This window comes from Rhinolophus hipposideros (assembly GCF_964194185.1).
Source record: "Rhinolophus hipposideros genome assembly, chromosome: 15".
Taxonomy (NCBI): Eukaryota; Metazoa; Chordata; class Mammalia; order Chiroptera; family Rhinolophidae; genus Rhinolophus; species Rhinolophus hipposideros.
In genome coordinates, this window is record NC_138061.1 from 53,640,239 (window position 1) to 53,667,166 (window position 26,928).

General features: G+C 43.8%; 1 protein-coding gene across 20 annotated transcripts in view; it reads right to left on the reverse strand.

The window, feature by feature from the left end:
* Nucleotides 1–26,928, reverse strand: part of KCNMA1 (potassium calcium-activated channel subfamily M alpha 1) — a 709,234-nt gene that overhangs the window by 69,993 nt on the left and 612,313 nt on the right. For all 20 annotated transcript variants that reach the window (XM_081075057.1, XM_081075054.1, XM_081075040.1 and 17 more), the window contains 4 exons: nt 24,319–24,412; nt 12,023–12,146; nt 7,205–7,429; nt 3,100–3,292 (listed from right to left, as the gene is read on the reverse strand). In XM_081075057.1, coding sequence (XP_080931183.1) covers nt 3,100–3,292; nt 7,205–7,429; nt 12,023–12,146; nt 24,319–24,412 — 636 coding nt within the window. The remainder of the gene's footprint in view (nt 1–3,099; nt 3,293–7,204; nt 7,430–12,022; nt 12,147–24,318; nt 24,413–26,928) is intronic.

Sequence of the window (26,928 nt, forward strand, 5' to 3'; positions counted from 1 at the left end):
TTCTGCTTCCTTAATCGCTTTTACAGCCACCCTGTAGCCAGCCTCAAAAAATTCCCAACAGCTCTCCCTTGCTCATCCCTACCTCCTTCCATCCACTTGGTCTTGACTTAGCTACTGACATCACTAAAGCCGTGCTGTCAATCTTCATCCCATCCCTTCTAGTTCATTGCAGTGGTCTTCTTACATAGCTCATGCCATCATCTCTCTCCACCTCTAAACCATGCTCCGATTTTGGCCTGCTACCTTTTTAAAAGACAGATTGAATCATCATCTTCCTATAAATCCAGACTCTTACCAAGCAACAAGCCTGTGTTCTAGACCTGTACGGTCCAATATGGGACTCACTAGCCACATGCTACTATTTAAATTTAAATATATTAAAATTAAATGAAAGGAAAAATGCAGTTCCTCAGTCATACTAAAGCTCAATGGCCACATGGATTCAACTCATCCACAAATGTCAGCTTTTATTGGAAGCCTTCTCAACTCCTTGAAACATAGAAAATAAAGAGGTCTCTGTGCTCCTGAATTCCTAGCCGGATCCTCGTCTCATTGTACTGTAACTGTTTATGGGGGTACCTCCTCCACTCATCTGAGCCCCTCAAGGATAGCGAGTGGCTGAATCCATGTCACCTTTGTGTCCTGAGCCTTGATAGTACCTGATACATAAAGGGCACTCATTGACCCCTTTCTTTCCCTTACGAGTTACCCTACTGGAAGGTTAGGCAGGAAGAAACTGTAAGATGCTGCTTTCATACCTTGCTACGAAAGCATGATGGGAAATTCAATCACATGCTCCCTCTTTTCAGGTACTAACTCAAGCTGTTCTCTGAGAATGAACCCTTTCTCCCACTGCTCACCCTCCCTTCCAAGATCAGACTCAGTTTTTGTCTTTTAGAACCATAGGGAAACAGTCTGGCAAGAGCCACTGTTGTACCAGCTGATTTAAATTGAAATGTTTTCCCCAGATAAATGCGTGCTAAATAATATACCAGCTCTCCAGCCAAAGGGAAGTGACAGGCGCTCTGTAAATAAAGGCACTTAGCTGCTGGTTAAGAGCTGTAAAGTGGTTCCGAGCTGATGTTTGCTGACCAGCAAGAAGTGGCTTCACCTGCTTGATATAATTTCACTGCAGTCCTCCCTGCTGTATATTAAAACTGCATCTCATAGACCCAACTGTCACATCAGATATCCTATCCAGCATGGGGCATGCCACCATTCTCTGTAATTGTTTTTGACAACCAGCCATCACATCTCAGATCATTTTAGAAAGTGTGTGGTCCAGAATCCCTAGGCTGGGTCAGTTCTGACACCATGTGGGCTAGAATAGTGACACCAAAAAGGGAATGTGAAAAGAGAAAAGGGAAAAGAGGCTTTGCTCGTATAGGGGACAAAATAACATGCAGTGGCAAGTGTCCGAACACAAATCCCCATGAGGCCTCTACCTTCTCAATGTTAAGACACATTTTTCATGTTACATTATATCATAACAGAAAAACTTTCCATAAGGATATATCAATACTCTGGCCCAAGAGCTTGCACATTTGTCCTGAGTCCTACAGGCATGGCTGAGCAAGTGGATACCAAGATTTAGATTTGGGGGAGAGAGGAAGAATGGCGGCACGGAGAGGTCAAAACTGGGCTTCAGGCTGTATAAGTCAGGGTTATGTCAAGAAGAGAAGCCACTCTATTACAAGCATAAAGAAAATCAGAGGTTGACACAACCATTGGAAGGGCTGTAGGAGCAAGTGAAAGAGGCTTGCCATTAGCCATTCACTTGGAACACCAAGTGGAAGGTTCTCCTGAGCTTATACCAGAAGACGCTGTGAATCTCAGACTCAGAAAAGCCCTCACCCCACCCTCCCAGTACTTACTACCAGCAAAGCCAGTGGTTCTCAGAAAGCTCCCCTGAGAGTTGCTTTAAACCTCACATTTGCTCAGAGTTTGGCTGCAGCTGCCTCCAGAGAATCAAGGCCTCTTTTTTTTTTTCTTCCAGTTTCCAGATTTCTCCCAGGGCCCCTCTTTCATTGGCAGACTCCAGCCTAGAACCATGCAAAGGGGAGGATTCGAGGCGCTAGTGTTCCTGGCTCCACTGCAATGTTGGGGGATGTTAGGAGGAAATGGTGGCACTGCTGAGTTGACAGAAGATAACATGGCACACAGGTCTAGATTGCCTGATGGAGCCAAGCTTTATCATATCAGTAAGATGGCACTTTCATCCCAGCAGCTATAGTCTACATGGGCTGTGTTCCTTCTACCTTTGACCCTGGAATGATGGGACTCAGGTCCCCACTGGGCACCCAATGCCACCCATCAAGCAGACTACATATGACTATGACCCTACAGTTTATGGCAAGCCTACACAGCGGTGTTACTCGGGCAGAAATGCTTCACATCCTATCCTGCTAAAACCCTGATTAGTGAGGTGTTTGTTACAGGGTTTTTGCTGCATTGCCTCTCTGAGACTCCCAGATGACATCTTTGCTTGTAGTTATCTGTCCAGGATCCCAGAGAAAATGTCAGGGAAAACTGGGGCAGAACAGAGATGGCAAACATGTGTCATTGGTGCCTCCTACCGAGAAAGCATGGGCCGACAAGTGTCAGCTCTTACTAAATGACTTTCAGTGTCCATACAGTCCCCATTCTCCAGAGATCACCATCCCTTGGTCAGCATATAACAGTGTAAAGCTTGACACCCCCGTGCCGCTCTAACAGCGGCCAAGCTTAATACAGGTCAATGGCAAAGCTATATTCTGGGGAGAAACAATGGGAATTGTTCAGCCAGCCTCTTTTCAGTGCTCTGACAGTTAGTGGGAGACCCTGGTCATAAAGTCACTGCTTGTGAAGGCTGAGGTCGGGGCAATTTCAAGTCTGATTTATCCCTGGGAAGGCAGCCTATTCTGAGCTTGGCTGTCCAGGTCTTCATCCAGCTCCCTGGGATGGCAAGAAGAGGTAGCAGAGGCCCCTTTGAAGTGACCGCAGTTTTCACTGCCAGGAAGGCTGACATGAGCCTCTTTGAATTACTGAGTGAAGGATATCCCTCTTGCCAGCCCCTGTCCCCTGTAGGCATAGGAGAGGAGCATTACAGGCTGTCCTTACCTTGGGAATTAGCCTGCAAGACTCCAATGCTGTCATCAAACTGCATAGATTTGATGTTGAGTGACGCCAAGATGCATTCCTTGTCCTGCAGCGAAGTATCATCAATATTATTCTGATTGGCTGACAGGATAACACACATGTCACAGAGGTTGATGTTGACGGCCCTTAAATCAGCCCGACTTAATGGCGTACCCTTTGGCATAGAGGAAAGATAAAGAAAAGGAGAAGCAAAAATGAGACTGAGGGACGAGAGGGATAGAGGGAAAAAAATAAAAACAAATTAAAGATTGCGCCGGAGCTCTGGGAAATTATTTAACAAGTACCTTTTTTATGCCTTGACATTAAGCTGGCCTAAGTACGTTCAAGGGAATAGGAGCTGTGTGCTAATCTAAAGGGTAGTCGGTGCTGATGGCAGCATTTTAGGCTTGCTCTCAATACTCAATCAAGCTATTACTAACAAACGAGGGAGACGAATAATGCCAGGGTGCTATATCTTCTTCCTGCCTGGAAATTGTCTTGATTTAAGTAACTGTCCTGTGGCAACCTCTGGCTTTCAGAGTGTAATGAGGGGCTGGGTTTCACATGCCTGTTTATTCAGTAGCAGGTCACTTCTGTCTAAGCAAAAGACATCAGCTCCAAGTAGAACTTCCCGGGCAGCTGAGGGGAAATAGCCAGTGAGCGTGGTGTGATGAGGTGGGGCTGACAGTGCTTCTCCACTTGGAAGATGGGGGAGAGAGTGGCATTAAGGTGCATCTTGCAAAAGCGAGATGGAAAGGAGTGAAGCTTCAGGTCATATAATTCTATTGGGTATTTTCAACAAGAAAAAAAAATCACACAGGGAAATTGCCTAATTGTCAAACAACATACCATGTTTTTCCGAAAATAAGACCTAACCGGAAAATAAGGCCTAGCACAATTTTTCAGGAGGACATCCCCTGAACATAAGCCCTAATGCGTCTTTTGGAGCAAACCTTAATATAAGACCTGGTCTTATTTTTGGGGAAACATGTAGGAATGGTTAAATACACCATGGACATATAGACAATGAAAGTCTATGTAGCAGGTAAAAGGACTGAAACAGCCCTCCGTGCAGGTATCACTTTGGAAGAATCTGTAAAATACAGAGATAAGTGGGAAAAAAGAAAAACAAAAAACTACTCCTAGGCAATTTGAAAAATATAATTTCATTTATGTAAAAAGAAACTCACCAAATGAAACTATGTATTTATGAATGTCTTTATAAACGCATGTACATTCAGAGAAAGTTCGGGAAAAGCGCACTAATAACAGCAATTACCTCTGAGGAGGAGAATAAGATTGGGGGTGAAGGGAAAAGTTTGGTTTTGACTTTACATACTTCTGTAATTGTTTGAATATTTTATGAAAAGAATGTGTTTGTACATTACTAGTGTAATTAAAAATAAATAAGCCAGTGAACAGATGTTTTAAAAATTCCGTAACAACTAAAAACAGTGGGGGGAAAAACCCAGATCAAGGAGATAATGAGAGCGAGGTCGTGAAGGCACCCACAGGTGAAACAGAAGGGTCAGTGTTGGAGGTGAGGGGCAGGAACTCCACAGGCTTTGTGTCCTCGGGAGGGGTCACAGCAGAACTCATCAGACCATCTCGTGGCTGAGCTCCCGAGGGGCAGCATTTTGGAGTTCACATACAGTCTCTGGACTCCTTGGTCCTCTCGCTTGAATCCAGCTTCTGCTTGGCCTACATGGACGCTCCACTATCCTTCAGCTCACTAGACTGTGTTTGGAGAGGGTTTGCCAACTGCCTTCTATCTCTGGAAACTTTCTCTGGTTCTGCTTCCTGGAAAAGGGACTTTGAGAAGACTGCCGTGGCTGCAGAGGTCAAGGCAAGCAACCCTCTTTTATGACTCAGTGGCAGTCGTGATTCTGCTCTCAACCCCAGAACATTGCCACAAAGAGGAATTAAGGAGGAAGAAGCAGTTAGTACGATGGGGCTGGGAAGCTACTAATTCCAGACTCCGGGGCAGTATCTTTTGAGAGAAGGGGAAGAATCCCCTCTCTTCCTGTGGTCTCTTGGTACAAAATGCATGACTAACTACCTGGATCATTTCACCAGTGCATCAGCCCAATTGCCTACATCCATATTCTTTTAATTTTCATCTTGTAGGGAATCCAGCAGTAATTGTGATATAACACAATCTCTGCACAGTTGTACACACATGATTTCAAAACTCAAGAAATACAAATGACGTCAGTAGAAATACCTCGTGTTTCTTAGGGCTGGCCCTATCTGCGAGACACTGTTTAAACAAGGAAATGTGTGAAGATACAGAAGGCCCATTTTGTACAAATATGTTATGTTTGAGCATGCTAAATTTTGGAGGGTTTTCAAAGGACCTGCAAATATAGAAGCTTGTTCACATATAAGCAGGCAGGTAAGTGGATGTGTACAAGGGCATGGAGAAGGAAACACACACACACACACACACACACACACACACACACACACCCCAAAACATAACAGACACACCAAACATCACACATACACACAGATTCATGTAGCCCAGTAAAATAATAAGCTCCTTACAAAACACTATTAGACTGTAGTCCACGCATTCCCAGAGGACTATATGTAAGCTTACATGTGGGCAAATAATGGTAGAAAAATAGAATCAAATCGATCATGTCTGAAATTAGCAAGGGGTACACCTGTTTATGCTCTTCTATGTATGACTGTTTTTTTCTGCCTATTTTTAACTACATGTGCTTATTAAGTCAGTGAGTTTTTGGCCCAGCATTCAAAAGATACCTGTCGATATTTTTCTCACTTCTTTAAATATACATTGAGCACCTATTGTGTCAGGCACATATGTAAGGACAAATAGTGGCTATTAATGCATATTACTAGTGGGTAGATACTTATGTGTTACTATTGATTTATATTATTGACGCTTTGTTTTCCATTTTTGAGGTTCTAGAAGCTGATAATAGAAATAATGAATTTCAGCTCCATAAGTGGGGAATAAAACCCAGACCTCTTGAAACGTAGCATCAAATTCATGTTCCTCAATTTCAGGGATAAGAACTTCCAAAAAAATGTGTGGAGAATAGGTGATACTTCCATTGATTTGTGACATGGAGAACTACCGTGTTTCCCCAAAAATAAGACCTAGCCAGACAATCAGCTCTAATGAGTCTTTTAGAGCAAAAATTAATATAAGACCTGGTCTTATTTTACAATATAATATAATATAATATAATATAATATAATAATAATATAAGACCAGGTCTAATCTAATCTAATACCAGTTCTTATATTAATTTTTGCTCCAAAAGATGCATTAGAGCTGATTGTTCAGCTAGGTCTTATTTTTGGAGAAACATGGTATATCAAATGGCGAAATGCAGAATACAATTTTTAAAAAGTTTGTGGCAAATATATTGATAAATAATTAGGAAGTAGTTACAGGACTACCAGATCATGTATCCCATGTCCTCGCACTAAATTGTGGAGTCCCAAACTTTTCTTTTAGATTTCGGTATCAGTGCTTTGTAACCAAGAATATCATGGGTGTACATGTTCACGCACACACACAAACCTATGAAAACACTGCTGGGCTTCTAAATGAATGGGAAGTAGGGGCTGACCAGCAGAAGGGGTTTTATTATAGCAGAAATAAAGAACTCTGTTAAATACATTTAGTTAAAAATAGAATGTGGTACAATCAAGATTCCCTCAAGCCTTAAATAATATCATAGGTAAAATGATATAAATAGTTCCATAAGTAAACTCTGCTCTAAGCATCATACCATCACGCAGCCCGAGGTTTGGGTAGGCAAGAGAGTGTTTACACTGATATGGTTAATCCATCTGATACCAGCTAAACTTCATGTCTGATGAGCGACTGAACTTGGCTGCAAATTCCTCTTAATAAGGTCTCCAGGGTTTGGCTATTCCTAGACAGAGCACAGGGGAAGGGCTGAGTCCTCAGGCCCATAACCAGATAAAGAAGCAGAGGAATGATCAAAGCTACAACTATTATATCCATCTGGGATTTTCTTTTGTGAATGAAAAGAAGAAGAAGAAAAACCAAAAAGAAACAAAAATAATGTGACCTTGGACTTACAGGCAATATGGACACTTTGGGGAAGTTATGAAGCGTCTCCCATTCCCGCTTGAGGTACTCAATGGAGCCCACAAACACAATGTGTTTGAGCTCGTGGTAATGAAAGTTGCTGGCACGGAGTGGCATCACCAGGTTCCGGAGGCCAATCAGGGCTGAGCTGACATCACCAAAGATGCAGACCACGACATGGCCACTCAGGACGGTCATGGCCGCTTCGCTTCGAGTCTGCAACAGGGAAAAGGACGTGAGCACGGAGAGACCTCATGAGGCTGCGGTAAGGACCAGAACAATCACTGGTGTGAGAGAGCGAGGAAAGAGTTGTCCAGTGCTTCCAGTGTGCTGTTACTGCTATTACTTTTATTTCAACAATGTTAATCACATGCCATACATGTTTATAATTTGAGTATGTATGTAGAGTCTGACAATTAAGTTCGTGAACTTTTGTTGCAACACTGTCGCTCACCTTTTTTTTAATATCAGAGGGATTATTCATTATGAGTTTGTACCACCTGGACAAACAGTTAACCGAGTTTACCATTTGGAAGTGCTGAAAAGGCTGTGTGAACAAGTTAGACGACCTGAACTTTTCACCAACAATTCATGGCTCTTGCATCACGACAATGCACCAGCTCACACAGCACTGTCTGTGAGGGAGTTTTTAGCCAGTAAACAAATAACTGTATTGGAACACCCTCCCTACTCACCTGACCTGGCCCCCAATGGCTTCCTTCTTTACCCTATGATAAAGGAAATATTGAGAGGAAAACATTTTGATGACATTCAGGACATCAAGAGTAATCTGGTGATAGCTCTGATGGTCATTCTAGAAAAAGAGTTCCAAAATTGCTTTGAAGGGTGCTGGCCTTGGTGCATAGCTTCCCAAGGGGAGTACTTTGAAGGTGACCGTAGTGATATTCAGCAATGAGGTGTGTAGCACTTTTTCTAGGATGAGTTCACGAACTTAATTGTCTGACCTCGTATATAGTATATTGATATAATAAATATATGGAAACATATATCCACACACATCACTATCTTTTCTGACGAAAGATTTTAAAAAGATATGCCACACATGCATATGAGCAGGTGATCTTTCATAATGATTTTCAGGGTAAAAATCAGAGGGAATAGCAATATTGATGCTATTTGGAAAGGGAAGATTTAGTTTCCATTAAATTGTTGATACAATGAACTGCCCTTTCTGACTCTTGCTGAGATGATGATAAATGGTCAGATCCTATGTTGGCCATAGCTCAAGAAATTTGTGTTTCGAGTTCTAGATTCATCTATGAGATGATGAGTACATCATTGTATCAATAAGTAGCACATGATATCCTAACCAGGCGCTGGCAAATGATGGCCCACAGGCCAAATCTGGTCCACCATTGGCTTTTGTATGGTCATGGCCAGTGAGCTATGATTGGTTTCTACATTTTAAAATGGCTGAAAAAAATCAAAAGAAGAATATTTCATATGTGAAAATTACATGAAATTCAAATTCCACTAACATTTTATTGCAACACAGCCAATCTTATTCATATGTATTGCCTATGGTTGCTTTTACATTGTAATGGCCAAGTTGATTAGCTGTGACAGAGACGATTTGGCCAGTAAAATCGAAATTATTTATTATATGATCCTTTACAGAAACTTTGCTGACCCCTATCCTTTGCTGCCTTGGGGGTTTCCAGATCATGCCCGGAGTGGCTCTCCTGCATATGTCACCAAAGGAAGATTCGCAAACAATCATTAAAAGGATCTAGAAACAGATCAGCAAGTCAACAACCCATGTCTTTCCCCAACCCTAGGCCTGTATCTACAAAGGAGACAAATGAAAGAATCAAATTACCCCTGTAAAAGGAGGACCCCAGCTTCCCAGGAAATGCAAATGGCTAGCCACTGCTGTTGTTTTGCTCACTGTTGTTTTAGTGACAAGAACACAAGAAAACCAGCTGTGGGCCTTTGTCTGTCTCTCCTACTGGTCCAATCCCTCCCACCTTGCCTTCTTTCCTCCCTGTTCACCACTGCATGCTTGGATGGCCCATGTGGCTTACAATGCTTTGGGGGAGGCATATTAATGTCCACTGCACGTATCAAACTCTGCTCCATTTAATCCCTAGAATTGACCAGTGTATTGATTGTTTAAATGCCAATATTGCAATTCACGACAATGTCAGCGTTATTACAGTAACCCCCAAGGACAAGAAGAAGCTAGCTTTCACTCCCTGATCGTTAGAATAAAATAGGGGCTGTCACCATTATTGGTTTCCCACTGCAGCAGTACAGTAACACCTAAGACACAGGCTGTAAGAAATATTTGATAAACTGTGACCAAGGGGGACCTACTGGGGAGTCACATCTCACATCCCTGCTTCATGGAGAAGACCAGGAGTTAGTTATCTTGGCTTCATGAAAATGTGTGTGCCTGGGTACCACCAGTAGGGGGTCAACGAGTCTGTAACATGCTGTGATGGGCTCCTAATTATTTTTAGTTGACCAGGTCCCCTGAGGCTAGCTCCCTTCAACAAGCCTGAGGAATACAAACTGGGCTCAGAGGAGGGGCAGGAAATCTAGAATAGGGAGGTAAGGAAGGCACCAGTTAGCAGAGTGGCCGAGGCACAGATGCTGACCCCAGAAGGTTAGAACTGGAGACCAAAACACCAATCCTTACACCAGCCACAGCAATATCACCTGGAGAACCTTGTAAAGATCCCAATTCCTGGGCCTCGGCGCTGATTCTTCCAGGTTTAAGACCCACAAGGGAAACTATTCACACATGCATGTTGTGTGTCCTATAAGTCCTTCAAAGCCTCACCCAAGCTGGGCCTTCATGGCCTTAGCTCCTTCGAAGCACTGCCTGTTTGTGTCCAATGAGACTTTCCTGGCCACTTAAGTGCATGCTCGTCTTCTCCCCTAGATTTGAAGAGCACCTTGGGCCTCTTCACACTTAACTTACTTTAAATATATTGTTTCATGGTTTCATTTTATGTCTTCTCTCCAATGAGATGATCATTTCCTCAAGATTGAGGCCATCTCTTACTTTTCAATTTTATTTTTTAAAGTTAATTTTATTTTTTAAAGTTAGTGTCCTTGCACCCATTGAGTACACCCATCACAAAGCATCTTCTGAGCATGGTCATCTCTGCTCCAGTGTGGCTTCAGAGAGGGCCTCTTTGGACCACACTGTCTAAATAGCACCTTTCTAGCCTGTGACTCCGCTTTATTTTCTTCATAGCACTTTATCAACATTTGACATTTTATATATTAATTTGTCCACCTGGATATCTTCTCTTAGCCCCCACTAGAATACAAGAGCTAGGAGAGGTTGTTTCCCCAGCAACAACAGCCATGCCTAGCACATAAAAAACATGTCATAAATGTTTTGTTAAATTATGTTCCTTTTCAGATGAGAACAGTAGTAACTCGCCTCACTAAACTCTTTCCCGCCGGTAGGGGGCTTTGATTGGATGTCCATTAGTTATGAAAACCCGGGTCACAGATATGGCGCCCAGCCTGGAACCTGCCTCAGGTGGCTAACGTCACCAGCTGTGTCAGGTCACCAGAGCAAAAGTGCGATGGATACAGAAGCAGGATGAAACTGCCCAAGCACCTCTGTGCTTAGAACAAATTGCGTTCCTGGTAAATCGCACAATGACTGTGCTTTTGTCTGCAACTTTCACGTCTCTAAGACAGTCTCCAGCACAATGCTGCATTGGCTCCTCATGCGTGGTTACAATCAAATTGAGAACACACACACACACATACACACACACACACACTCAGAAAAAAACACAGGAAAAAAAACCCACTGGATTAGTGTACAAAGCGATTCTGAAGAACTGGAACAGCTCTTTTTTAGGAAGGGAGGCCATGACATCAGAAATGATAGAATTTTCCTGGCTGACATAAGGGAACAGGTCATAGCAATCTGGGGATTAGAGGCACAGGGAGAAAGAACCCTTCCATCTGACCTTTCTGATTATGAATCCATTTTCCATGGATCAGCAAGACAATAAACTGTGGGAAAGCTGATGCAGGCATTAAAACCTAAAGCTGTTAATAGGACAAGTCTAAAGAGTAGAATGGATTGTTATCTATGCTGACATTCCTGGGACAAACCAGAAGCCCATGGTTGCTACCGAGATGAGCCAACCAGGAAATAGGGTTCTGAGCCCCCACTTTCCAGAGGTAACCCATGCTTCACCACTGTCATCATCAGCAAATGCATTCTGCCTGTCTAGCGTGTGTGCAAAGCTATGATCCAGACAAACACAAGATAGTGTTATAAACAAGTAATAATATAGGTAGCATTCAGAGTTCTTCATGGCATTTAATCATAATGATGATAATAGTTAACTTTGTGGAGTCATATGCTGGGTTTTAATTTTCACTACAACCCTATGAGTTAGGGTCATTCTCATCTCATTTTCTTAACAGCTAAGAGAACTGAAGTGCAAGGAGATCAAGTGACTTGCCCACGGCCATGCAGCCACTAACTGGCACAGGCAGGCTCTGGCCCCAGAACCGCATCCAGACAAGTTATGGGGCACGTGTCCTCCCATGATGCCTTTCACACAGCATGTTGATCACTCCCTGTTTTAATGAACTAGTAAATATTCAGAGATGGAAAAGTCTGCTCTTGGTTCATGTTCAGATGAGAATTCTAGCTGCCTCAATATGTATCTCGAATTTCAATTATCAAAAATAATATGGACTGGGGATGGTCTTATCCCACCATCCAGTTAGGAAAATCGTATTCCTAGCAAACATAGTTTGGGACAGACGGAGACATCATCCATTCCACGGCCTGCCACTCACCAGGATGACTTTCTCTATTGCCTTGGGCGCGCACCAGTGAAACATCCCAGTAGAGTCATACTTCTTCACGTTGGAATCCATGTTGTCAATCTGATCATTGCCGGGAATTAACAAGGGGTCATGCCTGGAGAGAAAGGACAGGGAAACCTAAGTGGAAAATGTGATCAATTACACATGGAAAGTGCCCCGAGTTACATCTCAGAGGAGTTGAAAGATGCAGAGGAAATGGTTGTCACTGAAGGCCATTCTTGTGCTTGTAAAATCCGTCCATTGAAAGAAAACTGCCCCAAACCACCACCACCTGTAAGTGTGCAGGTGACCTTGGTCAGGTAATAATTCTGCCATTCTCTCCTGTTCTCCTTTATCCAAAATGGCCTTCACATCATTTTGTGAATTTGGTTTCCTTTTTTTTTTTTATAGATATCTCATTCCCACTCCTCTCATTTTACCAGCTATCCAATCATTTCAGGATGCGAGCACGTGTACACACACACACACACACACACACACACCTCAAAGGGTTGTTATTAGCATTGGCAATGAAGAGGAAGGAAGAGGAATAGAGGCTCATGCTAACTGACTGGCATGAGGATGGAAAGCCAATTACTTGCTCTTTCTGACTACAACTTCTGACGTGATTCTCTTCGCAGTAAAAGCTTTAACAGGCTGCACTTTAAATATTTTAGCAATTTGCCCAATCAGATTTTGCTCTCCTCGGCTGAAGCCCTTTAAAGATTCAGCAGCATGTCACTTCAGAGCAGATTGGCTACCAAATGCCCACATCTGGAATACATGATTTCAATACTAAACAACACCGTCGCTCATTGCCTTGACAACTGCATTTGCACTAACCATCCAATGATGCTCCTCGCACCCCCACTTTCACATCCCGACGGTAGCATTCCTTGCATGAGAGCCTCAAGTTCAGATGCATCTTAATAAACTTGTCTTGAATTCTCAGGGCTACATTCACCGTCTCTTGCCTTGTTTACTAGTAGAAAAGGAAGGTGCTTCTACCGAGGCCTGCCCTCCAGTGGACTGGCAGAGCCTCACGGAAACCCTTAAGCATTACGATAGAACGAGGCAGGTCTAACAAGCTTACAGCATGAAAACACACTCTCGCATCTTGAGCCATATCCTCTGCCAGATCTATCTCCAATCACGATTCTGTACCTCGGTTCTGAGGGTGGTCATTAGGGTTTCTACAACAATGAGCACATACAATTAGAACAACGTTCCAGGCGACGCTAGCTATCGGTGCAGTGGAGCTATTTTCCCTGAGTAATACTGTTTGTTCAAGACAGAAAATAGAAATACGTTCAAATTCCAAATATTTATGGTAAAGTGATGTTTCTTTTTAAATGATCTACTTCAAGCATCAAAGGGTGACCTTTATGTAGCTTTCAGTATTTCTCCCTCTGAAATTTCTCTGATGCTTCTCATTTATATATTCAGAACACAGAGAGTGGGACAGTAATCTCTCCTACATGGTCACAGACCTAGAAGTAAGCTTTCAGGGTATCTATCCTGACCCTTCCAATATCCTCCCAGCCCCACTTAAGATGGGAAAACTCTGACTGTATTTACTTATTCCTGAGATCTTGTTTTCAGGCTACGCCAAATGACAAATATCATGTGAGGCAATCCTGCAAAGTTATGTTCAATGAATATGCTAGATTCCCAGAGGGACTGTCATATCACATCTTAAAAGAGAAGAGCACCCACCCCCGCTTGGAATAGCACCTCAGTAGCTGAGTTGTGGGGAAGTCTTGAGGTGTTGTAAAGCACCAGGCCACCTTTCAAATCCTGAACTCAATCAAAAATGCTAAAATAAAAAGACAGTTCCTAATAAGAACTGGTCACAGACCAGGGCAAGAGGAAAGGCTGAATGTTTTTGTTCTTGAAGAATATGTGATAGTTCTATAGATATCCACTCTCTGGGATAAGTAGGTGGACAGAAATCACCATAGAGAAGAGATTTGAGAAAATGAAGAGAATGAACTCTTCCCAGCCCTAGAAGAACATATTTTAGTTGGAAGAGGATCTTAATAAATTTGCCCTGAAGATAAAGAACGTTGTTTTTTGGAAGGGGAGGAAGTATTATCTCAGGAAGGTCAGAGACCTGCTCTCAATGCATTCAGGATTTAAAAGATAACCAGGACAACATTTACATAAGATCAGAAGGCAAGCAGATGATACAGCAAGCTGGCTAAAATTCCTTTTGGAAATTTCTGTCTTTGGAGAAAGGACATCCTTTTTTTCTAAGTCATACCCTCTACCCCCACCCCTACACCCAGGATGCTGAATTCCCCACTACAGCAGATGCACCCTTATCCACAGTTTCCCTTTCCTTGCTTTCAGTTATCCATGGTCAACAGTGATTTGAAAATATTAAGTAAAAATTCCAGAATAAAAAGTGTACGGGTTTTAAATTGCATACCATTCTGAGTAGTGGGACGGGATGGGGAGTCCAGCATAAGGAATAGAGTCAATGGAATTGTAACAGCGATATACGATGTCAGAGGGGTAGTAGATTGGGGAGGGTTATCACTTTGTGAGGGCTGTAAATGTCTGACTACTACATTACTGTGTACACCTGAAACCAATTTAAAAAGAGAGAGAGAAAAAGGACAAACATTTTGGTACTTTCTCTTTCTGGGAAGAAATCATTCCATGGTAACACTGGCCTCCAACCATCATCTTGGAAAAGTAAATAAACAAGCCTGATGATCAATTACTCCTCAATGAGAGGAAAAAAGACAGCTTTTTAATGTCAAGCCTCATTAACTGGCATGGGGTGTGGGGGGTACCGGGTACAATTCGATACCAGGGCTGCAAGCCATGATTGGCCCCGGGACATCCAGAAGTATTGGGGAGTCTCAGTGGTATGGCATGCTGAACATGGAACTCTCCACAAGTCCTTCAGCCTAGCCTGGATCATTTAAATATGTCACCCAGGATTTCCCTCAAGGGATCCAATCTGAGAACCATCAAAAATCTCCTTGAACCAGGGTATTTTCTTGTCTGACCAGCCATGCTACCTGGAATTTGAACTTTGGTTTCTTGAACCAGCAAAGCAACCAATCAACATGAAGCACTTACTCAGAGACAGGGCCATAAGGTAGCAGAGAGACACAAATGTCAATCGATAGTTGTGACATACTGTGGTAAGTGTTAGAGCAAAGTAATGTACAAGGTGGTATGAGAACACCAAGAAAGAAGCCGTTAATTGTCTGGTATTTGAGTTACAAGGAAGGCTTCACTGAGAAGGCAACATTTGATCAGAGCCCTGACAGATGGGGAGGAATCTCAGTATATCTTAAGTGTGGACACATTAGCAGCCATTAGGACCCTCTCGGAGAATTGAGGCCCAAATGAAAAGAGCAGAAGAATGGCATGCAAAACCATTGTTGGAGATGTCAGCTATGTTATTGCCTAACCCGAAGTATAGATGAGCTGTCTTCAGATGTACCATGGCGGACAAATGAAAGATGGATTCAACTGACTGAGTATGACTGAGAGAGAGCAGACTAGGTACCATGCGTGAGATTTAGCTAGAACAAACATCAAGTTTCCCAAAAGGAAGAATGTTACAAAAATTTAAGGTTTTTCAAAAGTGAAATGAGTTGTTTCCCAAGGCACTGGATTTCTCCCTGTTTGAGACATTCTAGAGAAGCTGGTTATATAAAGGGTATTTTGTGATAGATGATATTTGAGCCTAAAAGACCTTTAAGGTTTGATTGAAGCAGGATGCTCTCATTAGGGAAAGAGGTGGCTAGGAGAATTTTGGAAATATTGAACCACTGATGGGCATTGAAAGGCCAAAGGGCACTGAGCAAGTGAAAAGTTGTTGGAGCAAAGATGGGCAATACAAAGCATGGAAGACTGATGACTTTATAGTCTATTAGGGCTAGAACTGTTTCTGTTCCTCATTCACTGGATTCCATTGTCTGGGAGGAAGCTTGGAACATGATTCATTCCAGCAATGTGAGAGTCTGTAACTACTTTGGGCCAGACAGGATAAATTTCTTTACCATGCCTGTTCCTGTAGTATTTTCAAGTACCTTATGTTGGCTTCTACTGCTGAGAGATCTCTGACATAGGTGAAGAGTAAAGAGTCAGTAAAGAATGGCCTCATGAGCCCTTGTGTGGACAACGTGCACGGGGAGCCTCAATAATCTATTAGGACTGGGTGAGCTTCGGCCATGTCCCAATAGCTGAAGGGTCCCTTTAGGAATACCCACATTTTTATAGCAAACGAGGAGCTCCAGTGAGTTACATTTTTCATACCTACGCTTCTTGCATCTCAGCTCACACCTCCAAAGTCCACAGCTAAAATTATGCATGCCTGACTTCAAATAAAAAGTAAGAGATTATTTTTCGAGGGTTTGCAGGGCAAGGAATGCCACTTGCCATCAATTAATCTCAGGAAGTGAACTAACTGCCCTGCGATAGCAGAAGGACAAAAAGCTTGCCTTGAAGACAACAGCCTAACGCAAAACCACAAATCCCTTTTCCAGCAAACATGCTGAGAAGAAGCTGTTATTATATTTTAAAGAGCACAGTTCCCCTTATAGGCAAATGCAGCAAATCCCAGTTTTTTTCTGTGGCAGTGGGTTCAATGTTGGACTTCAGAAATTTACATTCAAGTCCAAGTAACCAACCCCCCCCAGAAAAAGTTCTGAAAGAAAAATGACAAAATGATTATAAAATTGTATCCTTTTCCTTGCTTGATTTTTAAGACCTCATTTCTCATCACATAAGACCTTTCTTGTCATTAAAAGCATTCCATTTAGATTGAGGCCTACGCTGCTATGGTCTCCATGGGAAATGGGAGGCTTGAGAAAACATGGGCGAATCTCTCATCCTCCGCAGGCTTTCCAAATCCAAGTGGCAAATACTAATTTGACTGAGTATGTACTATGCCAGGCACTATGGTGGGCTATCAGGACATGTCTGAGCCTCAAAGTTTCCTGCAAATGTTCTGCCTGAAGCTGCCCTCCTAGTTGTTTGCCCTTGCTAGGAGCTCCTCCAGAAGTGAGAGATGCTCTTTCAGAGCTAATAATTTCCATGTCTGTCTCATCCATTAGACGGTGATCGTCTTAAGGGCAAGGGACACCTATTTTACTCTTCAGTGTATTTCCAGAGCCCAGCAGAGGACACAGTAGCTGGTCAATAAACCACCAACTAACAAGAGGAGCTAACGAATGATTTCTAGTCTCTGAACACCTTTAAACCAGTCAACGAAGACTCACCAGACATTTTATGGAGATCAGAAAATGTGCCCAGTGAGAGCCCACTCATCTTTGATATCTTGCGACAATTTGTTTTGGGAACAACCAAGGCTCTTGCACCGTTTTTCACGTTACAGGGACTGTACTTGAAGTAAGGCATGGTGATCTGAAGGGAGACTCTGAAATACGTCTGTAACAAGTCAGGCTGCCTGGAGTGTGCCCGGAGCCAGCTGTGGTAACTGAGCAGCAGGGAGGACTCATGTTTGATGTCCAACGATGGTCAAGACAGTTGTTGTTAATTAAGCAACTATTTAGTGCTCCAACGCCAACTCTGAACATTTCTGAGAGGCTGGCCCCTGTCACATCCCGCTTCTCTCACTGTTCTGAGTCATGTGAGCTGTTGTTCTCAAAGTGTTGCCCACCAGCCACATTGGCATCACTTGGGAACTTGAGAGAAATGCAAATTTTCCGGCCCAGCCCACACCTACTGAATCAAGCTCTGTTTTAACAAGGTGCTCTAGATGATTCTGACACATGCTCAAGTTTGAGAACCATTCCTATAAAGTTGGAGAAACTATGTGGTTTGAAAAATTCTACCAAAGTTAGCAGCTGTTGGCCATATACAGACTGGAAGGCTATGGTTCTATTCAGCAAGGCCAGGACTGGAGTGGAGCAAAAGGAGGGCAGAAGTGCAACATTTAAGGAGGGGCCATATATGCCTCCTCCCGGCCCCCATCCTCCTATTCATGGAGAATGATGGGACGAGTGACAAAAGCGCATCCAGGCTGTCGGCCCTGACGCTGTCGCTGTGACTGGAACTGGAAAGGTTGTGTCAACACCTGGCAGGGATTCCTACCCGGGATGTCACACTAACGACTCTCTCTTGCTGACCTCTAGTTCCCTGAGCTAATCAGCAAATAAACAAACATAAGAAAGCAAATGAAATATGAGTAGTTCTTGTGAAGTACAATACTTACAATTCAGTTTTCTATCCTCCCTTCTCTTCATGTCTTCTACGCCATAAAGACAATATGGTGGTTAGTAACGAAGTCCTTGAATGCAGCCTTCAAGAGTATCAGGCCATGGAGCCAGTGCCGGCCACAGGACCCAGACAGGGACTCAGGTCGTCTCCTCAGGTGGGCTCATATTTGGGTTTTGGGCACCATAACCAATCTGCTTCATGCTCAGGTGCATTTGCTTTCTGGGTGACCACTATGTACCACTGTATTGCAGGGTATCCCGACTGGTGGCCTCTGGCTCCTGCCTTAGCTCACCCTTCAGCCCTGCCTCCACCTTCCCATGGAGCGATCTCTCCTGAGATGGGGCTGCCCACTTCCCCTGCCCCCGTCTCCCATCAGAGAGCCATGCCTGGAGCCACCCTGACAAAACCTTCAGGACAGGCTCTAGCCACTCTGACAAAAGTAGAGTCCTTTTCAACTTCTCTGCAACAATCTATTTACAGTTTTTTCCTGCTTAACAAGTAAACAGTCAAGAACTATTGCCACCTAATATGACATCTCTTGTTAGGCAGCCACCATTCTCAGAGGAAAACAGAAATTACTGCCTTTATGTTTGGGAGACATCCTGAGAGAACTGACATGTCCTTGAGTCCTAGGAGAGAGTGTACAAGACGCTCTTGAAACAAGAGGACAGGATAATGACCTTCTGCTGAGCATGCCACTTGTCCAGGGACCTGTGTCAAATCGACCCAAGCCTTGGTATGATGAGACCCACTATTTCTTCCTTCTCCAGTCCCATTTGTTGGTGCATTAAGGGCTAAATTTACTTAGTGAAGCTGTCCCTGCCTTCCTTCTTTATTCTGCCCAGTGGAAGTGTCAGAGTGGCATTCTGCCCCCTACTCTGACTGGGCTCAGGCCATTTTGCCGTTTTGTATTACTAGAACCTTTCAAGCTGGCAGTCCTAACAAAAAAATGAACAAACAAACTAACTAACAAAAAAAACCATGAAAAGTATGAATCAAAAGAGCGGGAATAGAACTTAACAAGCAGATGAGTTAATTTCCCCTAATGATCAGTAAATGCCAAGAAGATCATCTGTTTTCCTTAAATCATATTTCCCCTCCCATTCAGAAAATGAATGTCTAATATTTTATGGGTCTGATGACATGAAGCTCCCCTCACAGTGTTCCATTTTCATGTTTTTGGTATGGTCAATTATCCTTGCTAGCCCAGCTGGGTGCTATCTCTTTGGTAAATTGTCTACCCAACACATCTTGCATAAATCCTCATGGCCCATGCTTCTCGATCTTACCCCAAGTTCTTTAGCTCCTGGAGAAACAGGTGTAACATGAACTGATGTCAGGAATGCTGTGTGTCCTTCCTAGGAAGACTGTGTAACCCACTTCTGTTCCACATTCCGCAGCAGACCCTGGCACCCAAAGGACCTTGGCAGAGGCTGAAGTGGGCTGGGTGTTCTCTTCCCACTTCACTCTCTTCAATATTTACGTAACATGTGTCTCTGTAAGGTCCTGATGAAGGGTTCTGAATCCTTTTTATACTGCCACCCGTGTTCCTCCCGAAATACAAGCGTAGGGCATTCCCTCCTCAAAAACCTGCAAGGGTTCCCCAAGGCCTATGACAGGAAAGACCTCATGAGGGGGTGCCAGGCGACTCTCATGTTTTAACTCCAGTGATACCACTCCAAGGACCCCTTGCTCCAGACACACCAAGTCACTTCCTGTGGCCTGGGTACTTTTCCTCTTTCCTCCATTGGGCAGAATAGTGAGGGAGTTAACAAAATGAGTTTGGAAACTAAACTCCCTGGGTTCAAATCTTCCTAATTAGGTAAGACTTACTCTATTTACTAGACTTCCCCTCTGTGACTCAGCTTCTTCAACTGTAACACAGGGGAAAGAGTAATTCCTGCTCATGGAATTCAGGTAGGATTCAGTGAGTTCACAGGCATGGCACTTTTGGAATGTTGCCTGGAACCTGGTGAACAAAACAGAGTATGTAGTATTATCAGTACAGAATGCTCGTCCTTACGCAGGGCTTCGTTAATGAAACCTCCTTCATGAACCAGGCTCAGCCTCCCAAAAACCAGAGGTGATGTCCACTCTGTTCTCACAGCCCATGCGAGGCGATCTCTAGGCTGTCCCTCCTCTACTTTGCTGCATATGCTTGGCTGTCTCCTACAATAAACTGTGAGTGTTTTAAAGATGGCGACTCTAATCCGTTTTATTCTATAGCCCTCAAAGACCTTCCACTACACCCTGAATATAGTAGGCTCTCATTAAGCATTTGCTGGATGGGAATTAATCTGAGAAAAGGAAGAGAAGCAGACAGATGAGACGCAAAGCCTGTATGGGTCCCAGGTGAAGATATTGTGTGAGAGCCCAGACATTGCCTCTATACTGTCTACCCACCAGAGAAACGTGTTCAGTATCCAAAAGGCCTTTGAGAATGCAGCAATTTGAAGATAGCTGCAGAAAGAATGGAGTGTGATTATAAGCTGGGCAAGCTGGGCAGGAATTTAGAAAGGGAATCTATGACTCATCTTCAATTGTAGTCAAAATGGTGCCCAGTGTGCTTTATTTTTCCTTAGAGAGACTTTCTGGAGTACTTTCATTGGATGTTCAGTAGGGTCTGTGAGACACCCCCCACCCCCAAATTAAGACCCTTGACTTTGTTTCTTAGAGACAAAGTTGTTGCCCTAAATGGCATTATAACAGAAGGAAAACACTGCTATCTTTACAAGGTTCAAACCCACTAGCGAGGGAGAGCTGAACAATGGATGCTTGGTGATTTTAGAGGAAAACTAGGAGAAGCGCTTTGTATCACTCCATGTTAAGAGACTAACAAGAAAGGTGACTAGAACAACAGGGACCTGGCGACCTCCATGGCTCACTCCTCCTTGCGGGCTGTGAAGCCAAAGGTTATCTGTCACGACACAGGAATCCCTGGCTTAAAGCACAGACGTTCACCATTTGGCTGAGAGTTGTTTTCTGTCAGGGTGACTAAAAAACATACTGTGTCAGGACCCAGACACACAAAATGAGGCCGTTCACCTAATGATTGTGCAGAGAGCTAAGCGACACTTAAAAATCAGGGTAAGCCTAGTACCAGAACAAAGGGGAGACAAAGACCATTAGCGCAGAGTCCCAGTAGCATTTCACGCTGGCAGATGGTTTGCAAAGAACCCTCACGCAGGAGCCTGTTTTATTTGCAGAAGCCACAGTGGTAAAATAAGCCCATCCTAGTCCATTCTGGACTCTCCAGTTTCTCTTGGAGCTATTCCTATCGCTGCCCCATAGGCCACTAAAACCTGCCCACATTCAGAATGATTGATTCCGCTCAAACAACAAGCCACAAACTCGTCAAAAAACCGCCTTCAAATAAGTCATTAGCTTCCTGTATGGATTTTTCAGGTCATAAGGAATAGGACCTGGGAGTCCCATCTTCTATAGAGTAGAAAGGGAGTGTTTGAAGAGGTGAGGGGACCAGGAGAAGCCACAAGGTACCACATGAGATCCTCTGCTTTCTCTCAATCGACAAGAGGGATCTAGCAAAAATTAGGGCCTGACAACCTCATTGCCAGTGTCAGATGTTCAAACCAAACCAAACCAAACTCATGGGGTCTTCATCCATCCACTGGAAGTGAAGGGAAATAGTGAGAGGACTCAGTACCTTGCCTTGGCTCCCATTTCAGAGTACGGAGAGCCCCTCAAATGCATAAAGTCATGGTAACTGAGGAGTATCTTAAGACTTTCTGACTTGTCATGGGGCAGCTCTTTCCAGCTGAGCTGTGATTGAGACCGGTGTGGCTCGTGGGGTGACATCTTGGTGACAACGGTCGTGGCCATAGCATCAGCCCAAAGGCACCAACACCAGACACCCGAGTTCTGCAGCTGGGTGAGTTGCAGCTCACCACCTGACCCACGTTTAGCAATTCTGATATGTACCACGGGGCAGACAGCTCTGCCCCGGGATGACTGCCTCCCTCAGTCCCTCTCCGCCCAGCAATGAAAGCAAGACCCACTTTGAAAATTCTCCCCCGTCATGCAAACTGACATAGGCATGCTTTTCAAAAACCCACAGCCAATCTGTTGATCATTACTTATTTACAAAGGCCTTCGGGCAGAAAGTCCTGTAAAAACCATCCTTGATACGGTATACACTAGCTTTTCCTGCTTGTGGAAAAAAAAAGTCCCCTCAAGGCTACCTCAAACCATCACTTTCTATTGCACATAAAATGCAGCGTGTAACACTAAAGTATTTAATATATATGGTATAATATATCTACAGGAAAGGCATTTGTGTAGAAGTATGTTACCCTGGATTTGGTAATTTGATGTTTTGCTGAAGGCTACGACTTAAAAAAGCTTCCACCGCGTACAGAAGACCTGTCATCTTGGTACCCAAGAGCCAACAGAATAAAGAAGTACCCTTAAGCAGCAAAACTTTGACACAGCTTTGAAGCATATGAAAACAGTATAACTCTTCAGAATTATTATTACTCAAGATCAAAGAAATGAGCCATACTTTACATAGCAAACAGGGACAGAGAATTGGGCTCCAAAGGTTTCAGATTTTTCAGTCTTCTCTTTATTTATTTATTTGCTTCTCTAAATTTAGGCAAAAGAAAGCACCCGGGCTTTTCTCTACTTTACGTGGATAAAACTATTAGCATGAGATAAGGTGATTACCTAAAGGTGAGTAAACAGGAATTGAATGCTAGCACACCAACTGGCGTCATAAAAACGAGAAGCTTGGCAGTTGGTACATTTTATTCCTCCTTGTAAACCATGAACAGGCATGTAAATCAGCGACACCCAAGCAAAATTGAGTGAAGGGGGAGGCAGAGAACCTTTAAGGAAACACTTAGCAGGAAGAAATGGTCATAAAGGAAAAGGACATGAGGCTGGGTAAGTCTTCCATGGGAACTCGTGTCCTCTGCTGCACGGAGAAGGACTGCCCCTATCTACATCCAAGAAAGGAGGTTAGGGAGGGCCTGGAAGATGGGAAAGTGATGGATAAGTGGGGAGCAAGGGGAAAACTGCTACAATGTTATTTCAATAATCAAAGGGAGGGGAGTGGCCAGCGGCAATGAAAAGAAGAAAGTAACATCAAAATGGCAGGTGTTTCTACAAAATGGCAGGTGTTTTAGGGAGAACAGTGCAATGTGAGATCACCCCTGTTTCACTGAGGTGCTAGAGAGTTAGGATGTTGGAGGGAATAAGCACTGGATTGACAGATGAATCGAAGACAAAAAAGGGAAGATGAAAGATGAAGAGGCCAAGAAGAGGAACTTGGAAAAAACTCTTGAAGTTTGGTTCCACTTGCCATTTCCTAGAGGAAGCTATAGTCAAGATAAAAAGAAGGGAAGGAAGGGAGGAAGGGAGGGAGGAAAGGAGGACAGGAAGTGGGGGTGGGGAGCAGAGAGAGAAAGGGAAAAAGAAAGAAGGCGTGCATACACGCTGTATTTCATAATTAATATTGCTCTTAGCCTGAGCAGAACTGGATTACTTTTGAACTTTGCTTTGGCAAGTCCACAGATTATTAGACTTTTTTATCAGTCAAAATCAATTAACAGAAATTTGATTTCAATCGACAGGATAAAAGGAAGGTAATCTTCAGGTTCATTTTTGATTGTGATGATACATCTCACATATGGCCTTAAGTGCAGACAACGGTCCTCCAAGGGACTCCAGCAGAAAGAGACTTGCCGGAGGCGAACTAACCACACGAGTTCCTCTGATTGGTTGTTACCATCATTAGTGCCACTGTTGTTTAGGAACTACACATAGACAGGACATGGTGACAGCTAAGACTTTAAAGCCTATGTATTTTTCAAACAGCTTTTCAAACTGTTTTTCATGACAGAATTTTTTCAGCTCTATCATTAACTGCTGACAAGCTGACAGAATAAATACTCCAGCCTTTAAGAAGCCATCTAACGATCTTCATTCCCTCCCCTGCCTCCGGCTCGCTGGGGAGGGGAGGCTCTGGGCCTGACCAGGGTCGTGAGGGGCTGAGGGGAGGAAGAGAAGGAGCTAGAGGGGACCCCCCGCCCCGCCCCGTGACCTGAGGCCCCTCTCCTTACCTCATCAGCTTCGGCGAGGAGCTGGGTGAGTTCCGCATGCCGCCATTCCGCTGCTTTTTTTTTGGTGACAGTGTTGAGGGCTGCTCATCTTCAACTGGAAATACAGGCAGCTCATGAGATTAGGAACAGTTTGAGGGCAGACTGTGAAATACAGGCACGATATCAAAGGACACACACTCACGGCTCAGTCACTCACTAGGAATTCATGGCTGTCTTTTAGGACCCAATGACAAAGACCAAATGTGTTAGTCAGAGGAGCCGGCTTAGAAAGGTGAACACCTCTTGACACTCCAGCATTTGAACATGCACTTTAAAACAGACTACAACAGTTTGTAAAAGCCCTGCCATAAGAAAGAAATCATGATTTATCTGCATATATATATATAGATATATTCAATACATCTATATATATATATTCAATATATCTGAATATATATGTATATATATTCAATCATTATTCTTAAGAGTTAATTTTGGTTACTTTGCTGGGTAATCGAAAGGGTTTTTTCGTAACCAAAATCAGAAATAAAGTTGTATTTGAAATAGCAGCACAATAGCTGCCAGCCTGCTGCTTCCGCAAATGAACAAACTTAACTGGTTCCTAATCCCTGCACGCCAAAGGAAGAGCCTTGGAGAGAGGCAAGGATCTGAGGCCTTCACAGCCAATGTTTCAGTCAGTCACGACTGGGAACATTGGTGCGTGCTGGCTCAAGAATCCCCAGCCCAACTCAGCTCTTGTCCCTCCACCTCCCCATGAAGGAGGCCATGTGGGGCTGCACACAAGGGACCTTTTCTTAACTCATTATGACAGGGCTGGGAGGTTGGAGAACCAGGCCAGAGAAGAGCACCCAAAACAAGGAGGAGGTTTCCATGGAATGATATCTCTGATGACGTGGTGAGGGGCAGGAAGACAGGGCAGCATAGGGGATTGGAAACCAAAGGTTGCTTTCCAAATGTCTAAACCACACAGATTGCTAAGCAACGTGAAGCTTCGCTCACAAACAACACAGCACACTCTACTGCCTTTGCCCAAAGACACCCACTAATAAGCTTTGTAGATGTATTAGCCTGCACCATGCTTCTTTTAAAGAGAGCTGCTTGATAATTAGCAGATACGGACCCAGCCTGTCACCCAAGCGCGTCAGCGGCAAAATTCTAGTCCTCCTATCCCCACCCCCACAATTCAGGCTAAAGCTGTAATGTCAAGAAGGAAAAATAGGATCCTTGGATTCTTATAGTCGACCGCAACACAGAGAGGGAGGAAGCACCCCTGAAACCAGGAACGAACGGCAGTTGTTACCTTAAAGCTAAGAAGAGAAATATTAGCAGTGACGGCATCAAAAGAAGCTTGGCATATGTTAATGGTGCACAAGTTTTAGGTGGGGGGCAAAAATGCCATCTCAGCGACTTGATATTACTCAGGAAGGCCCATACCAGCACGTGCATTAAATGGCACTTCCCTGAAAACCCTAAATACATTTAGTATGTTATGCTACATGGTTCCAAAGAGATTACAGTAATCCAACTACACCGAACCTGCTTCAAAATACCACACTTGGTACACTCCCTTACTCTGTCAGTCTGGGTTGTCTAAATTCTGGCTGACACAGGGAAAAGAATCAAGAATGTGGTTCAAGGTGAGAGCTATTCCAGAAGAAATGGAAGCGAGAATGCACCTGTAAATGCCCACAGCCCACTCATGCAGCCACCTGCTCTCCCTCCCCGCTCCATCCCACCGACCCCCCCCAGGCCCATGCTTAGGCTGTGACCATATCAGTCACTTAGGGCTCCAGGCAGGAACTATGTGGCTGGGAGGATATCGCATCTTATCAGAAATGAGTATCCACAGCAAATCACACGGAGACTAAACAGCACTTAAAAGATTAAAGGAAATAAATACAAGCCACATAAATGGTATTGAAAAAAATCACTTAGACTTGATATGCATCTCTGGGCTAGCAAACAGGCACTCTGAGCTTGACCTGAATTCATCTTCCTTTGATAGGCTAGGGCGCCGGCCATCCCAGGCAATAATGGGGTAGAAAGGCAGTGAGATTAAGATTGAGAGAGACAGTGCGTGCATGCGTGCGTGCGTGCATGAGTGTGTGTGTGTGTGTGTATGTGTACTTTTGAACCTTCCCCTTCTTAGGACTGGGGTAGAAAGTCTTGTACCGACTCCACCATAATACAAGGTCATCTTTTAAGGTGGACCACTTACAATTGTTGGACAGTGTTCAGGGTGACCTAGATTAGTTGAGTGGCCTGCCAAACTAAATAACGTGTGCACATGTGAGTGGGTCTCGTAGGGTTGAAAGTTCTTTTCCTCCCAACCATTATAAGCCTTCAAATGGTTAGAAAGAAACATCCAAAAGATCTTTTTACCTAACCTGGTCTACTGTGGCTAGCTTTAGTCAAGGCCGCCAGATGTTGCCATGGTTTTACCTATATTACTGAAGACCTGAACAGAAGTCACGCTCACTGGTATTTCTGTTGGATTATTTGGCTTCACTGTTGCTTCCCCATTTGCACTGGGCCCACGATAAATAATCCTCTTTGGTTAAGTGCCCATTTTCCTTGTACCTGGTCATGTCTGTTTTCCTGCAGTGATGT